This window comes from Cajanus cajan, chromosome 5 (genome assembly GCF_000230855.2).
Source record: "Cajanus cajan strain Asha chromosome 5, NIPB_CcT2T_4, whole genome shotgun sequence".
NCBI classification, from domain to species: domain Eukaryota; kingdom Viridiplantae; phylum Streptophyta; class Magnoliopsida; order Fabales; family Fabaceae; genus Cajanus; species Cajanus cajan.
In genome coordinates, this window is record NC_138521.1 from 67,093,403 (window position 1) to 67,108,725 (window position 15,323).

At 33.6% G+C, this 15,323-nt stretch overlaps 2 protein-coding genes across 4 annotated transcripts; both read right to left on the bottom strand.

The window, feature by feature from the left end:
• Positions 1 to 127: 127 nt before the first annotated feature.
• Positions 128 to 6,570, bottom strand: LOC109807704 (DNA repair protein recA homolog 3, mitochondrial). 2 transcript variants are annotated; one of them, XM_020370288.3, is made up of 8 exons: positions 6,316 to 6,570; positions 5,893 to 5,947; positions 4,769 to 4,986; positions 4,552 to 4,639; positions 3,806 to 3,978; positions 2,802 to 2,948; positions 1,812 to 1,946; positions 128 to 927 (listed from the first exon to the last, which is right to left on the bottom strand). In XM_020370288.3, exons 1-8 carry the CDS (start codon positions 6,370 to 6,372, stop codon positions 535 to 537), a joined length of 1,266 nt encoding a protein of 421 aa, XP_020225877.1. In that variant the 5' UTR covers positions 6,373 to 6,570; the 3' UTR covers positions 128 to 534. The 2 variants fall into 2 exon arrangements, with proteins under 2 accessions (XP_020225877.1, XP_082931893.1); XM_083075767.1 differs by having other exon boundaries at positions 5,893 to 5,965.
• A 4,982-nt stretch (positions 6,571 to 11,552) lies between these two features.
• On the bottom strand, positions 11,553 to 14,604 carry LOC109807705 (nucleosome assembly protein 1;3). 2 transcript variants are annotated; one of them, XM_020370290.3, is made up of 12 exons: positions 14,418 to 14,604; positions 14,299 to 14,342; positions 14,067 to 14,162; positions 13,765 to 13,857; positions 13,552 to 13,627; positions 13,404 to 13,465; positions 13,113 to 13,297; positions 12,804 to 12,981; positions 12,628 to 12,671; positions 12,253 to 12,451; positions 12,115 to 12,129; positions 11,553 to 11,898 (listed from the first exon to the last, which is right to left on the bottom strand). In XM_020370290.3, exons 1-12 carry the CDS (start codon positions 14,461 to 14,463, stop codon positions 11,827 to 11,829), a joined length of 1,110 nt encoding a protein of 369 aa, XP_020225879.2. In that variant the 5' UTR covers positions 14,464 to 14,604; the 3' UTR covers positions 11,553 to 11,826. The 2 variants fall into 2 exon arrangements, with proteins under 2 accessions (XP_020225879.2, XP_020225880.2); XM_020370291.3 differs by lacking the exon at positions 12,115 to 12,129.
• Between the last annotated feature and the right edge of the window lie 719 nt (positions 14,605 to 15,323).

Here is a 15,323-nt window from a genome sequence, read left to right on the forward strand (position 1 = left end):
GATATTTAGTATCCATGTACGATCACTCGAATCACAAATAAAATCTAACCCAGTTCATATCAGTAGCCCAGTATGAAATTCTGTTCCCAAGTAACAATGGACGTAGGTAAAAAGTGAGGAAAAAAAATGAAGAAACACCACCGAGAAACATATGCATCATTGCGCAAATTGCATGGCAAAATCCTCACAAATAATTGGTATGAAACTGACTCAAATCCGGAGTAAAAGACCTTGCTTCCTATGCGCTTAATCCATTTCATTCTCATCTAACATGTGCCATACGGCTAGGCGTATATAAAATGACCGAAAATTTCAATTTACAGGTAGAGTACAATAACTTAATTTGAATTCAAGCAAGAATGGGATTCCAAACTTGAAGCATTGGGCCATGTATCGCTTCTTATGATCTTCATTTGACTGAACCATTTAAGGGTCCATTAATTGATCCAGTTACAGCATATATGCATCACAGTTCACAGGGTCCGGAATGAGGCAGGGAAAATAGTGAGCCATACTTTATGTTCAATCACAAAATCATGCTTCTACAACAACTGAGGCTTCTTCGTCGGTGGAATCAACTGTTGAAATTTCTTCTATAACACCTCCATCTCCATTAATTACATTTGACTCTTGTGTCTTTTCTGTCTCAGCGTTAAGAAGCTTCTCCCTGAGCTTCATTTCAAGATCTTCTAATGCTCTAATATTATCAGCTAGGAAGCTCTTGAAGGCTTCCTTACCGCGGAAACTCTGCTCGTTATAGTAATACATTGCACCAGCCTTTAAGATGAGTTTGTGTTTTACGCTCAAATCTATAATCTCTGTTTCTTTACATATACCCTTGCCAAATTGAAGTTCAAATTCAGCAGTTTTAAATGGGGGGGCAAGCTTGTTCTTCACAACCTTGACAAGAATCTGGCTTCCTAAAACCTGTATAATTAAAACACCATAAATGATGAATATTCATACAAATTAGACCTACGAAATTCAATGCAATATTAAGATCCCCAAAATATTGCACAAACAGATAACATGAGAAGAAAAAAAAAGTTATCCAACATGCAGAGTGAAAAGTTCTAATTTCTATATGGATATCGTTAGATCAATAATCCAATGAACAACTAAGAAAAATGATTTACTCAACTACTAACAGATATCTACAATCCAATGGTAGGGACTGCATGGATAGTTAAAGTATTAAAAAGATACTCGATACATTTGATATTTTACATTGGACAATTTCTTGCACGACCAAACTAGTATGTGTCAAGCAACCAGTTTTGCCAAAAGAACTGGATTGATGACAAAGGCCATCCCCCAAAATTCACAATATAATCTCAAATGAACAGTGCTAATATGTTTTCTCTTTTTACAGTTAATGCTCCATACTAAACACCAACAGCTACTTTACTGCAGGATATGGAATACATAGATTATAAAGATTAAAGAATTTGAACAATAAACAAACAAGCAACTTCAGTTAAGTTTATTCTTCTGTTTTATAATGCATGGATCAGAACAGGCTAGTCAATTATCAAGATTGCAATTAAGTTTATTAGAGATTCTAGTTCTTACTTATTCATTTAGCTACCTAAAGAATATCACTGAGTTCAAAAGCTTCCTCACCACTCGTATCCAAAGCATATCAACAAGATGAAGCAACTTGGAACATAGATTAAAAAAGAAAGCCTACTTCCAAAAAGTTCATCTTTGATTCCATCAAACTATGCAGATTTGCTTTTTTCTTAACAAACATTTAAACAGGCATGCCAATACTCAAGCAGGAAGCATAGCAGAAAAAAAAATATGATTACCTCTTCACCCTTCTTGACAAACCCTATTCTCCTGATATTTAGCCGCACAGAAGCATAGAATTTTAATGCATTACCACCACATGTAACTTCTGTAGGCCCACTAAATCCCCCGAAAGTTGAAATCTTTGACCTCACCTGGAGAAATATACAAAAGAATTCAAGTACTATAAGACAAACACGTCCCTATGGTAATTTGAACAAAAGTACTTCCACCCAAAAGAATATAGATATATAGATATATACACAAAAGATAATATATTCTTAAAGAATATACAAACAGTATAAGATAATACCATCCAAGTCCTTTTAACATTCCTTGGGATCGAACAACTATATGAAAAACAAATCATCAAATCTAGGCCTGGTAGAGCAAGCTCCACTCACCCATTAGTCCACAAATAGGTTCATTGGTACACAACTGACCAATGCATGGCCAGTACATAATTACTATTTTCAATCAACACAGATAATTTGGACAGCAAAAGTACATCAACACACATTCCATTCATCTTCTCAGCTTAAAGCTTATGACTCTGATATTTATCCCAGCAATGAACCCTAACAATGTTCCTTAATATTTATAAGTTTTTGTAATCTAAAAGAAAAAATAGACTGATGAAGTTCTAGCAATTAATAGCTTTTGGTATTTAAGTTTTGCATAAAGTTAGGCCCTAGATTTTGCAAGCAGCTTTACATTCATAAAAAAGAAAGATGATGAATTGAATATAAACAATTACTTTAAGCAGAGGAAAGCAGCAGAACAAAGTCAATGAGGGAGAAGAGTTTCATAAACAATTTATGATATTGGAACTTTGCCCAGCAAAAGTCAAGAGAATATAGTCATAGGCCATAGATCAAATTAGTACAAGACAGAGTAACACAACAAAAGTTTCCTGTACACACTAAATTGCTCAGGTTCAAATCTAATGGTATTCATAATCTGACCAAAGTAAAATTAACTGAATAGCTGTTAACAACTTTAGCTGATACCTGATTTATAAAAATTAATATACTTTGAGAAAGTGATAAGGCATGGCTCAATTTCCGAAGTGCCTGACTCATCAACCTAGCCTGCATTGCCATGTGAGCATCGCCCATTTCACCATCAAGCTCACCTTTAGGAACAAGAGCAGCCACCTATCACAAAAAGACTGCAAAAAGTTAGTACATTTGCATTTAAACTAATGAAACGAGATTTGATTGACATGGTGATGGAATAAGGTTTGTAGAAGTAAAAATCAAAAAAACAAAAGGGGGAAGTACTGGGAAAGTTCAAACAACACTAAAATTTTACTCATTATTGCCATTGTCAAATCAAACTCAACAAGTCTATAAAACAGGGTTTAAGAGAACAAAATGAAACAATATATATATATATATATATATATATATAAATAATAATTTCATTTACGAGCTTCAAAAATTTGACCAAGTCCGCTGAAAAATGCCTCCATTCCAGAACAATTTTCCAGTTTGCACATCACATATCTCATCCTCCCCGGAACTTATATTATAATCAATCATAAAGGGCACTTCATGTCTCCGTGAAAAAAAATTAAATATTTTTTTTAAATAAGTTGGTAGTTACTATTTTTTAAAAAGTAGTTATTATTTTTTATATGCATTCCTTTCCTATTTATCCTTAGATATAATTGTCTTTGAAAAGTGGACACCAAAAAGGAATATCTCCTTTATATATTGTTATAGATGCAGGAAACCAATGAACAACTTTTATAGGATGAGTAGTATACAATAACTACGTCTAATTCAAGGGTGATTGGCTAAACCACTTTCCTACAATGAGGTATTAGATGGTGGAAGTATGCCACTTGATACACTTTTTTTTCTTCTTTTGTTAATATGCCACTTGATACACTGGTTTATCAAATCCTATATATCAGTTGAGTTATCACTTACTATATAATCATTAAAAAGCTACAATGAATACAGGGAAAGTATTGACAGAAATAAAAGAAAAAGAGCTTCATACTTACACTGTCAACAACAATTACATCAACTGAACCACTACGGATTAAGGTGTCCACAAGACTAAGTGCTTGTTCACCACAATCAGGTTGAGAGAGAAGCAAGTTCGTAGTATTCACACCAATAGACTCTGCAAGTGTCTTATCAAGGGCATGCTCGGCATCAACAAAGACACAATAACCTGTATCAAATAATCATATCAATGTCTGCATAAACCAACTGCAAAATTCTTTACAAGTAAATCATTGAACTAAATATATAAAGGCCTCTCATCTTCATTATTAATTTATTATGATTAAAGTTAAACTATTGAAAGAACATATCTGAAACTGGGAAACTGCGGGCACCAAATTTAGACAATGACAAACCATTTTATATTACAACTGGGAAACTGATAGCTCTAGCAGCCTAGAACCTAAAAGTTGTTCACACGGTACTGAAGCAGGGTTTCTAGACAATGAAAAAACCATGTACAGAATCAAACCTCCAATTTGCCACTTCCAAAAAATATTAGACAAAGGGTATTCTAAGAAACTGAGTTAAACATTCATTAAGAAATCATAAGAAAAAAAATTGCAGTAATACCACTACAAAACATAAAGAGAAGGAACAAGGGAAGATTAAATCATCTGTTAGACTGTATAATTATGACAAGATCGTAGCATCATCTACAGAAGTTAGAATCCTAAACCCAATCCAACCAAAAGCATTAGACATTACAATTATCATTGTAAAGGTAATGTATGAAGATAACCTCCTTGCTTCTGTGCCTCTGCAATCACATGTAAAGCAAGAGTTGTTTTTCCAGAAGCCTCTGGACCATATATTTCCACAACACGTCCCTATGGACACAAATTGGGGGAAATAGAAAACTGTAACCATTGACCATTAGATGTATTAAAAAAAGTTCTGAGTTTATTCACATGTAACAAATGAGCAAGAAACCACTTCATGCAAGGATCTAAGGATACCTTCGGAAGTCCACCAACTCCCAGTGCCATATCAAGAGCAAAAGAACCAGTAGACACAACAGGTACATTTTTTGGTGAGACAGAGCGACCAAGCCACATGATAGATCCCTTTCCAAATGCAGAAGTGATCTGATCAAGAGCTTGTTGAAGAGCTAACTCTTTTTTAGGCATGTTCTCTTCCCCTGAGTCACTTCCATCAGATTTAGAGCGCCTTCTACCTTTAGGTATGTAGAAATAAAAAATGTTGTCAAGTTCAAATCAGTTCAAACTTCAAGAAAACATCAGAGATGATAGGAAACTAGGGAGAATGATCTGAAACATTGCACTAATTACTATAAATCTGCTACTGATATCAGTATGACATCAATAGCAGAGATTACACACATACAGAAACTGATATGAGCTCTCTTTGAACAAGAAAATACAAACACTCATGGCATTCACGAGTCCTAGTTCTTTCCCACTCTTCTCAGACTTGCGTCTTTCCTCCTTGGCTCTCCGTCTTTGTAATTCCTCCTTATTCTACTCAACCATCTATTGATAAGCCATCTAACCAATCCCCCCCCCTGATTCCCTTGCCATCCTGCTACAAGGCCACAAGGTTACACAGCTGTCCTATGTTAATTTTTCCATCCTGTCCTGCTACTTCTCATGCAACCCTCCTCAAACCCCAGTTACTCATCCATATCCTATAGTGGCAGATACTCCCAAGTCATAATTCATCTGTGCTTATTATAATTCAAAATACACATAAATCATGCAACAAACAGGTTTAAATTTTCGTTCTGGTTTGTTTCAACACATGAATAAATCAACAACTCAGATGTCCAAATTATAAAGAGCCTAAAATATTCCCTTATCCACCTTCACTGTAAGAACTCACCAAAAGTACCATGAGCTTAACTGGACTATCCAAGCCAAACCCTTGATCATGATTATTATAATTTCTTTCCGATATAAATGACATCTAATGATCTAATATTTCAAAATTTTCAAAAGCATATGACAATCTCTTTAGCATGTTTATTGCTGTCTATAACCTTTCAACACAATAATTCCTCTAAATTATTAACTTTTGGCTTCAGAAAAAGGGAAGTGAACAAAGCAAGAGAAGTTCAACAAACCTTTAGTTGAAAAGCTCAAAATCTGAGAAGAGCTAAATATTCCTAGTTTAAAACCCTGAAATGAAAGCAAGAACTGATGATGCATCAATATCAAAAGCTAACATGGAAGATGCAAAAAGTGAGGGAAATGGTTATATGCGTATCCATGACAATGACCGACAAAATGACCATTGCTTTTTCTTTTTCCCTCTCTTTTATTAGAGGACAAATATTCCCCAGAAACACGAGTGTAACTTTAAAAGTTGATAAATAACAAAACCAAAATGTGACAGAGAAGTGCATTAGAATCCATCAAACAAGAATAATGCATAAAACAGAACAAAAGAGAGAACAGGGTATGGCAGGGGAACTGTAACATGCCCTTTGGTGAAAAAATAAATATGATCATAATTAAGTGATCAGTGTGGATAAACGTGGACGAACCTGAGGAAGGAATAAGGAGCGTGTGAGAAGGGAAGTGTTACGAAGCAGCCTCGCCATAGAAACAGCAACTTTGGGGGTTCAAAAGAAGAAAAGTTTTTTAAGAAGGAAAATGGAATGTCATGTAATGAAGTGAAAGTGGGTCACAAAGTTTTCTTTTCCATTTTTAGGGTTTTGTTTGATTTCCCTCCCTTTTCAGTTCCATTCCACCACAGTCAGAGGGAGAGAGGACACACACAGCAATGCAGAGAGCCATTTGCGTTGTCAATTGTCATGTCTCCGACACTCAGATCATGGGCCGGGCCTTTCCGTTTCACGCCTTTCAATGGGCTTTCACTTTTTTACCCAAAAAACAAACACTGATTTTATTTTACTAAAATGCACCTACCTCCTCTCTCAATAAATAAAGTGCAAAATATGCCATGTTAATCAAAATCAATTGAAGAGTTTTTTTTTTTTAGTTTTTCTACTAGAAACTAAAAATATATTTCAATAGAGAAGTTTCTAAAAACATTTTTAAATTTATATCTAAATATGCTCATAATTTTAAATTTTGTTACAAGTCAAATAAGATTGTTTATCAAAAGTTTACATATTCAGGTCACATTTTACAAAAGGCTTTACTTATTACTTATTAGTAAAAAGAAGAAATTCATAGCTATTACTACCAACATATCTTAGCTTCCTTCAAAAGCACACATTGTGAATTTGCATTTTCATTTACAACAAGAAAAATAATCTATCACGAGTTTGACAAAGAGCTTCCTCAAGTTGATAGGATTTCTTAGCTCGTCAAAATCATTACTAAAGTGATATAACTATTGATGTTAAACAACTTAAATCAGCATTTATTCAATAAACACTTCTTATATTAAGTTTGTCATGAATGTAACCATTCAATTTATTAAAATACGTTAAAAATGAATATATTTTCATAAAGTACATAAATATAAAAGTAAATTACTTTTATATATTATTTTTATAAAATTAAATAAATTTTCTCAAATATTTCTTATGTCCTACACTTTTGGCCCACCTTGTGATAGAATGAATGAGCTCGCAAATGAAATAAAAAGATTTTTGATGTATTAATTCAATATTTGTATAAAAAGATATTTTCTTTGTCTAACCCTTTTCATTTTGCTTGTCCTTTATTATAAGATCATCTTCTAATTGTTAAGTGCATTAATTATATTTTTTTTAAATACATATTTAATTAGCAATTTTTTAAACACAAGATAATAAATGCTTAAAATTAATTGGATAAAAATTCTCTCTTTCATATTAGGATTGTAAAAGATAAATAGATACAACATCTCTCTTCTAAATATTAATTAATTATGTAAAAAAATTATTAAATAGAAAGATAAAATATTAACTTAAGAGAAATTCATAGTAATTTAGAAAAGTTGTTTAAATTATTAACAAATTTAATGTTTTTAATTAAATTAAGGATTTTTTTTAATTAAAAATTAAGTTAGTAATTTACATGACGTGTTAATTCAATTGTGTAAAAAAAATGTTGATCAACTTTTTAAAGTACTCATTACAACTCTTCATTATTAGATTAGATTTATTAAAAAAAAAATACTGTCAATTTTCAACTTCTAATTTAGCTATCATCCATAATTTTATAGATTTTATAAATTTTAACTAAAGATAAAAATTTAATAACAATGTATTATTAGTGTTATAAAAATACACGGTCAATTACGAAAAAAATTAACTCATCATTAATTTGACTTTTAGATTGACCGAAAATTTTCAAAATTTGAAGTACTTTAAATTTTTATTTTTCATTAAATATTGTTTGAATAAATTAATTTAAATATTTAAAATTTAAAATTATTGACTTGAATAGAGTAATTTAATTGTCTTCATATGCAAAATTAGATTTTAAATATATATAAATATTAAAATTTTAATATTAAACATTAGTTAACTTTTAATAACTTAATAATTTTAATTTTAGTCAATATATAACCATTTAATGATTTAAAACATTATTGATAAAGAAAAATAGAATAGAGTAAACAATGAGGAATAACAAAAACAGAGGGGAAAGACGAAAAAAAATAAAAGGTAGAGAGGATATATATTAATGAGACAGTGAATAGAGGAGAAAAATGACTGAGAGATTGGAAATATATTATAGTGGAGAAAGAAAAAAAGGAGTGGAGAGATAAAAGACAAACAAGAGCAAAGAGGATAAAGATAATATATATATATATATATATATATATATATATATATATATATAGCTAAGAACGTAGTTTATAAACAACTTTTATACACTTTAAATGGATCTCATTACGTGACATCACTCGTAAGCAACTCATATTACATTTTTTATAATTTTTGCTGTAAGGAGAGTTACTTATAAGCATCTCCACTTTTTAGATGATATTTAGGGTTGGGGGGTGTGACAGGCACAACACGGGGTCAGGAGCCGCGATTGGGGGAAGGGGGTATGGTGCGAGGGAAGACATGGGGAGGTGGGTGCGTGGGTGTGGGAGCGCAACATGGGGTGACGATCACGACGTGGGATGGCAAGCGTGACGCAGCACCTTCACCCGGTTTCAGGATCATCTAAACACGCTCCTCTAGGTAGTTCGAGGAGACATTGTGGGGAGCTCTCCAACGTGGCAGTCAGAGGCTCTGCTCCTCAATGCGACAGTTCGCAACGTTGGGGGTGGAGGAGATGTTGTTGGGAGCTCTTTGGCATGGCGGTCTAAGACTCCACTCTTAGGCACGGCGGTTCACGACATTGGGGGTAGAGGAGACATTTTAGTTCCCACAAACTTGACGGCAGTAATTTTGAAGCTTCCAGCATGGAGGGATGAACCGGATGAACCATTGTGAGCTCTTCATTTGAAATTTCACAATCCCAAGCACTATATCTTGAGGAAGGAACAGATCTAAAAAAATTTCATATTTTCTTGCCATGTCAAATCACTCTAATAACAATTTCTTGTAAGCTCTATCCTTTATTTTTAAGATACCGTTGGAGTTGCTCTAAGAGCCTAAGACAACATAAAAATGTCTGTTAAAAGAATTAAGTTCTTTACAAACACTACAAATACTTAACTACTACATTAAGATTGTGCAAAAACTTCCCTTTAAATTACTTAAAACAATGTTCAACGAATTGCTTAAGATTTTACATTACTAGTGCGAAAATGCGATAGTTCTTTAAAATTTGTAAATAGATTGTCCAATTTGTTTGACAAAATTACACTTTTCATCCTTATATGATTGTCAATTTACAATTTTGATACTTCTATTTTAAAATAAAATATTTAATATCTCTATTTTTAAAATAAATTTTTTTTAATCATCCCTTAAATGTTTTTTTTTTTTGTAAAAATGGAAAAGATTACAAATATGATCGCAATTGGAGATGACAAAACGGGTCAGCCCGGTCCATTTTGGCCCAGCCCGCCAATGGCCCATCAAAAAGAGGTTAGGCTAACCCAGCCCGCCATTGAAAAACGAGCAGAGAATGTTGACCCACCCTGCCTAAATACGGGCTAACGGACTGACGGGCTGACAAGCCAACCCACATTACATTAAAAAAATGCAAAAGAAAAATTACAAAAAAAATTGTTGACAGATTGACGAACTTAATGGGGAGGCTTGATAGGTTAGAATGATGGACTCAACTCGTCAATTTTTTGCGAGCCAACGGACCGTCCTACGGACCACGACCTATTTTGCCACCCCTAATCGCAATGAAAATTAAACCTAAGTTCTCATACTTCTAACTACCCAAACCCCTCCCCACTCAAATAATTTATCATTAAATAATGTGATATTTAATGATACATAAATATAATGCTAAAACCTTAATTTGGTCCCTTATAATATTAAAAAAATTTAATTTGATCCTACTTTAATTTTTGGTTTCAATTTAGTCCCAATTTATTTAAAATACTTCAATGTGAGACTTCCATCCAAATTTTACAAACGACGTCAAAGGTCCGTGAGAATCATCACGCTCGGGATTCCAAATCACGACCGTGATTCTCACACTTGGTATTAAATCTAGGTGGGAGAGTGCTTTTTTCGTTCTTGTTCTCGTTCTTCGTTCTTCGATTACCACCGACCTCGAAACTTGCCGCAAGTTCACCTCCACCTTATCGTACACCTCCCTCTGCCTAATTATCATCTCATTAGTGAAACCGCCGCCTCTTCCTCTCCCTCCCGAAGATGTCGATGCGGCAAACGACGTCGTCGTGGACCACTGCAACAACCCCTTCGTGACGAAGAAAGTTGGAAGGGAATGACAAAGCTTTCAAAATTGAAGGATATCTCCTTATAGAAGTCGCGGATTCGTGCTGCGGAAGCGACAAATGCGAGGGAGCCTCGACACCCCTTGGCTCAAGCAAGAGGTTGGTAGTAGCGCATAATGATGACGATAATGGCTTCCTCTCGTGCACACGACTTCCTGGAGTATGCTCCACCCGTTGTCGTTCTGGAGGCTCCAATCTGCGCCGACGCACATGAGAATCTTGGCAGAGATGGCGTCCATTTCCTGGAACGTCACAACAATCGATGAGCGTGAATACTTGGTCGACTTTGAGCTCCGTCACGTGCGATTCAGCCTCAATGTTGACCTCGTCAAGCTTGGCGAGGCAAGGGATGGTGGAAACGAGATGGCACAGTGCAGCATGGTCACACCTAGCCACTGCAACGTGTGATTTAACACCAAGTACGAGAATCACAGTCGTGATTTAAAATCACATATGTAATTCTCACGAATCTTTAACATCATCTATTAAATTTGGACGACCTACATTTAAGTATTTTAAATAAATTGATACTGAATTGAAACAAAAAAATAAAGTAAGACCAAATTAAAAAATTTTAATATTATAAAGGACCAAATTAAAATTTTAGCCTAAATATAATTAGGAAAAACATAAAAGAATTTGCTTATATTTATTTTAATAAAATATTAGTTATATGTTTATTTTAATTTCTTATTTTTAAAAATAACGACTAAATATTTCTTCTTTAAAATAGATATGGACCAATATTGTAAATTAATAAAAATAGAAAAACCAAAAACCCAATTTGTTTGAATTTAGATTTGGACATCAAAAAATCACGGCGTGAAAATTTACCATAATAACGCGATCGATACTAAACGAGTAAACAGCACTAATATTGCGGAGAAACGTCCCTTTAAATACTTAAAACAATGCTGAACAAGCTATGATCAAGTTCTATAACAAAAATTACTAGTTAAAGAAACAAACTATATTTCAAGTATACCAGATGGAAGTACAAATTCCAACAAAAACAAAACACAGCATCCTAACTATATAACCACATTCTCTCTAACGGGCGCAAAATAGGAGAAGGGACTCTCAACAAATTCAGACTACCAAGATTTGGGAGAAAAATCAATTAAGAAACATTAAAACCACATGAAACCCACTTTCACATCAGACATTCTCGAACACCAACAAAACTCAACTTCATAAATTACCCTCCTGCAGAAACAAACTTCTACTGCTGCTTGCACTCTGGAGGTCTCTCACCCTGCTGCCCATCAACAAGCTGTGCTCCTCTTCCACTCTTCTGAAAAAGAGGGGAAAAAAACAATAAAATGAAACTCAGGCATGCAAATTTCAGGGCCAGCACGGAAAAAATTGATAATCCATAACCCCAACATCATTAAGCCAAAATAGTGCAAGGTGATATAAAATCAAGTGTGAAATCCTGTGTTTCAGTAACATACACCCCATCACTTAAATCACAAATTTAAACTTCATTAATATCACAAAAATTTCTTACCTTAGGTGCTGATGACTGCAGCAACATTATAAATAATTGACACCAAAGGGATCCCACAAAAAAAAAATCGTTAAGGATTCCACAAAGAATGAAAAACAAACCAGGTATTAGAAATTTAAAAGCAATTGACAATTATACCTTCTTTTTAGTCTTGGTTTCTTCCTCTTCATCTTCATCCTCATCATCATCTTCATCATCCTCCTCCTCTTCATCGTCATCCTCTTCAATATCATCATCATCCTCATCCTCCTCCAAGTCTCCAAACTCATCACCCTGAATGGCCTCCCCAGTAAACCATGATACAGCATGAGGAATAATCTTGTCTCTTATTGTTGACCTACACAAGGACAATCCAACAAATTTAAACAAAAGATTCAAAAATCAATTATAGAATACCAAAAGATGCAAGGAGATCAACATAAGTCAACAATTACACTTCAGCAGGGAATGTGTCACAAATTTGAAACTGAATACATGCCACAACTAACACAGGTAAAAAGTAATTAAGCTCACCCAATGTCATAGTCTTGTTCCATTTGATTCTGAAGTTCCTCAGCCTATTTACAAAAAAAAATAAAATTAATCAAGGTTTCAAAGAAAAAATAGTCATACATATAGCAAACAATCTAAAAATTTAAATTCACAGATTTTTATTTCTACTCGTGTTAATCTTAAATAAATATCAATACCGCATCTTCATCAATGTCTTCGTCATCTTCAGGAACTTGTGGTGGATTGAAGAAATTGAAAAAACTTTCACAACCTTCAGTTTTGGTGATTGGTTTAGCATTCTTTGAACCCTTCTTAGGCTTTTTCTTAAGAATCTTCTGTGTCAGGCATTTTCCAGGGTGCCACTGAATTTCAGTCCTAAAAGTTTAAAGAAAAAAAATGGGGAAATCAGCAAAAAAATATTATTTAATAAGCCAACCCCTTTTGACATGATAGTAAACTAACCAGAACAACAGCGAGATAGCATTTACAATAATACTAAAGCTTACCCAATTGCTTTCTCCAATATTGGTTCATCCTCGTCAATCATGTGATATGTTTTGGTTAACACAGAATTGGTAAAATAAGGATTGGTATCAAAGAAAAACTCAAGCTTGAACCCCTTGGGGTTTTCTATCCTGCTCCACTTTATATCTTTGAGAAACTTGAGAGCACCTTCATCACGCTCCGAAATCTATTTTCATAAGAAAATAAAAACACGACTAGGCATGAAACTTAGTTGCAAAATGTAATCATATAAGTATATTACAAAAGTTAACTGTGGAATACAATAGGCTAACCTCCTCTGCTAACACTTCATTATTTTTCATTGCATTAAGCCAAAATGCAGGCACTCCTTTCTCTACACAAGAAAAATACTCGTATCAACTATTAAGGAATTGAAACACTGTTGAGAGACAAAACCAATAATATACTTGTAATTATTACCATTATCCTCCTCATTATCAGGTGTTGTTTCATTCACTGCCCCTTCTTCAACTTCACCATTAACAATTTCATACCGCTGCATTCAATCATAACAAGTTCAGAGATAAAGATATTAATTATTACATCAAATTGATCAAAAAAAAATTGCATGGTTCAAGAAGCCGATTATAAAACTGAAGTTATATAGCATTAAATCAAACTAGCTAGCTTTACCTTTGTGTACAGTGGTTGATACAATTTTTGGTACTTGGCCTCGAGAGCTGCTCTCTCCTCAAAAAATTTGGCCTCCAATTCATCATGTTGACCCTGTAAGGTTAGAGGAAAAAATAAATTTCAGAAAGAAGCACACAACAAAATCATAGAAATGCTATCGTGATGCATATCTCACCCATCAACACAAAAAATTTACAAAAACACTTCACATCTACTAACCCCAACTCCTTTAAAACAATAACTTGAATTTACATCTATCAAGAAATCCAAACAACTTAGGTTACAGCAGCAAATAACTATACCTGAATCTCACGAAGAACCTCAACGCGCTTCCTGACATTCGGTGACAGAGACTCTAGAATATCAGAGTGCTGTCCAGCCAAACTCTGAATCTTGCTCTGCAAACAATTGAACATCAAAAAAAAAAAATTACACATAGAATACAAAAAAACCAAAATTAACACGTAAAAGTTGATAAATTAAAAACTCAATCTCAAGTTGACAATAAAGAATAGAGAAGGAGATGAAACCAACCTTAAGGGCATTAACAAGGTCTGCTCGATTCTCCTCGTTGAGAGCTTCAGGGAGAAATCAAGAGCAATAAGCAAAAAGGAATAGAAATAATAAAAAGCAAAGGAGAATGAGTGAAGTACCAGAGGTGAGATCGGCGACGTTGAAGGTATCCTTGTCGTTGCTCATTGCAGAGGCGCGAGGGAAGGAGTGGAGCTAAAACCCTAGAAGAAGGAGAAGAAGAAAAAGTAAAGAGGGTTTGCGTGTTGCTAAACGTGGTCACCCTCCAATCCTCTTTTCCTCTTTCTCCTTTGCCCCAATCTCCACACCTCCCCCTCTATTTATTCACTAGGGTTTCCTTTTTTCTTTTCCATCATTCTGTTTTTTTTTTTTTTTACAAAACTAAATGCTTTATGGGGGCCCAACCAGCTTAGTCTGCTTCCAAAAGCCCTGTTTTATATGGCCCAGCCTAGCAAAATTCAATCATTAATGTATTTGTTTACTTTTTTTCCTGGGTTTTTCAGAACAAATGAAAACAATTTAATGATGACTTTCCGATATTTTCGTTTTTTAAATTATGAGTTTTCTATATTTTCATACCTAAATACTGTTTTTTTGTTATATTTGAAAAATTAAGTTGTGCTGAAATAAAAAATATATATATTAAGAAATGGTTGGTTTGGGGGATCCATATTTATTCTCAATGGGATTATGTGTTTAAATATTATATGTGAGAATGAATATTTTTTCCTGGAAATTAATTGTTTTCCATAAGGTAGGGGAATAAAAAAGTTTAATTACTCGATTCATTTCATTAAATGTTTAATCAGTTTTGGCGTGTGTTTAATATATTAAAAAAAAAACTCAGGACTTGAATTGGACTTAATAATCTAAATGAGTCAAACACACACATGTGCATACACATATGTACCACATAGGCATGCAGTATATGTCAAAAAAAAAAATCACATACAAATTACTATTTGTATGAAAACACTTTTGTATAGTCTTTTTAATGATAAATTTTTATAATATATATATATATAGAG

Coding starts and splice junctions, on each gene's coding strand:
- LOC109807704 (XM_083075767.1), bottom strand. CDS start 6,372: ATGGCGAGGCTGCTTCGTAACACTTCCCTTCTCACACGCTCCTTATTC. Junction 4,640..4,768: donor GAGTTGGTGGACTTCCGAAG/GTATCCTTAGAT, acceptor TTGTGTCCATAG/GGACGTGTTGTGGAAATATA. Junction 928..1,811: donor TTGTCAAGAAGGGTGAAGAG/GTAATCATATTT, acceptor TTAATTATACAG/GTTTTAGGAAGCCAGATTCT.
- LOC109807705 (XM_020370290.3), bottom strand. CDS start 14,463: ATGAGCAACGACAAGGATACCTTCAACGTCGCCGATCTCACCTCTG. Junction 13,858..14,066: donor AGGTTCTTCGTGAGATTCAG/GTATAGTTATTT, acceptor CTAACCTTACAG/GGTCAACATGATGAATTGGA. Junction 13,628..13,764: donor ATCAACCACTGTACACAAAG/GTAAAGCTAGCT, acceptor GATTGAATGCAG/CGGTATGAAATTGTTAATGG.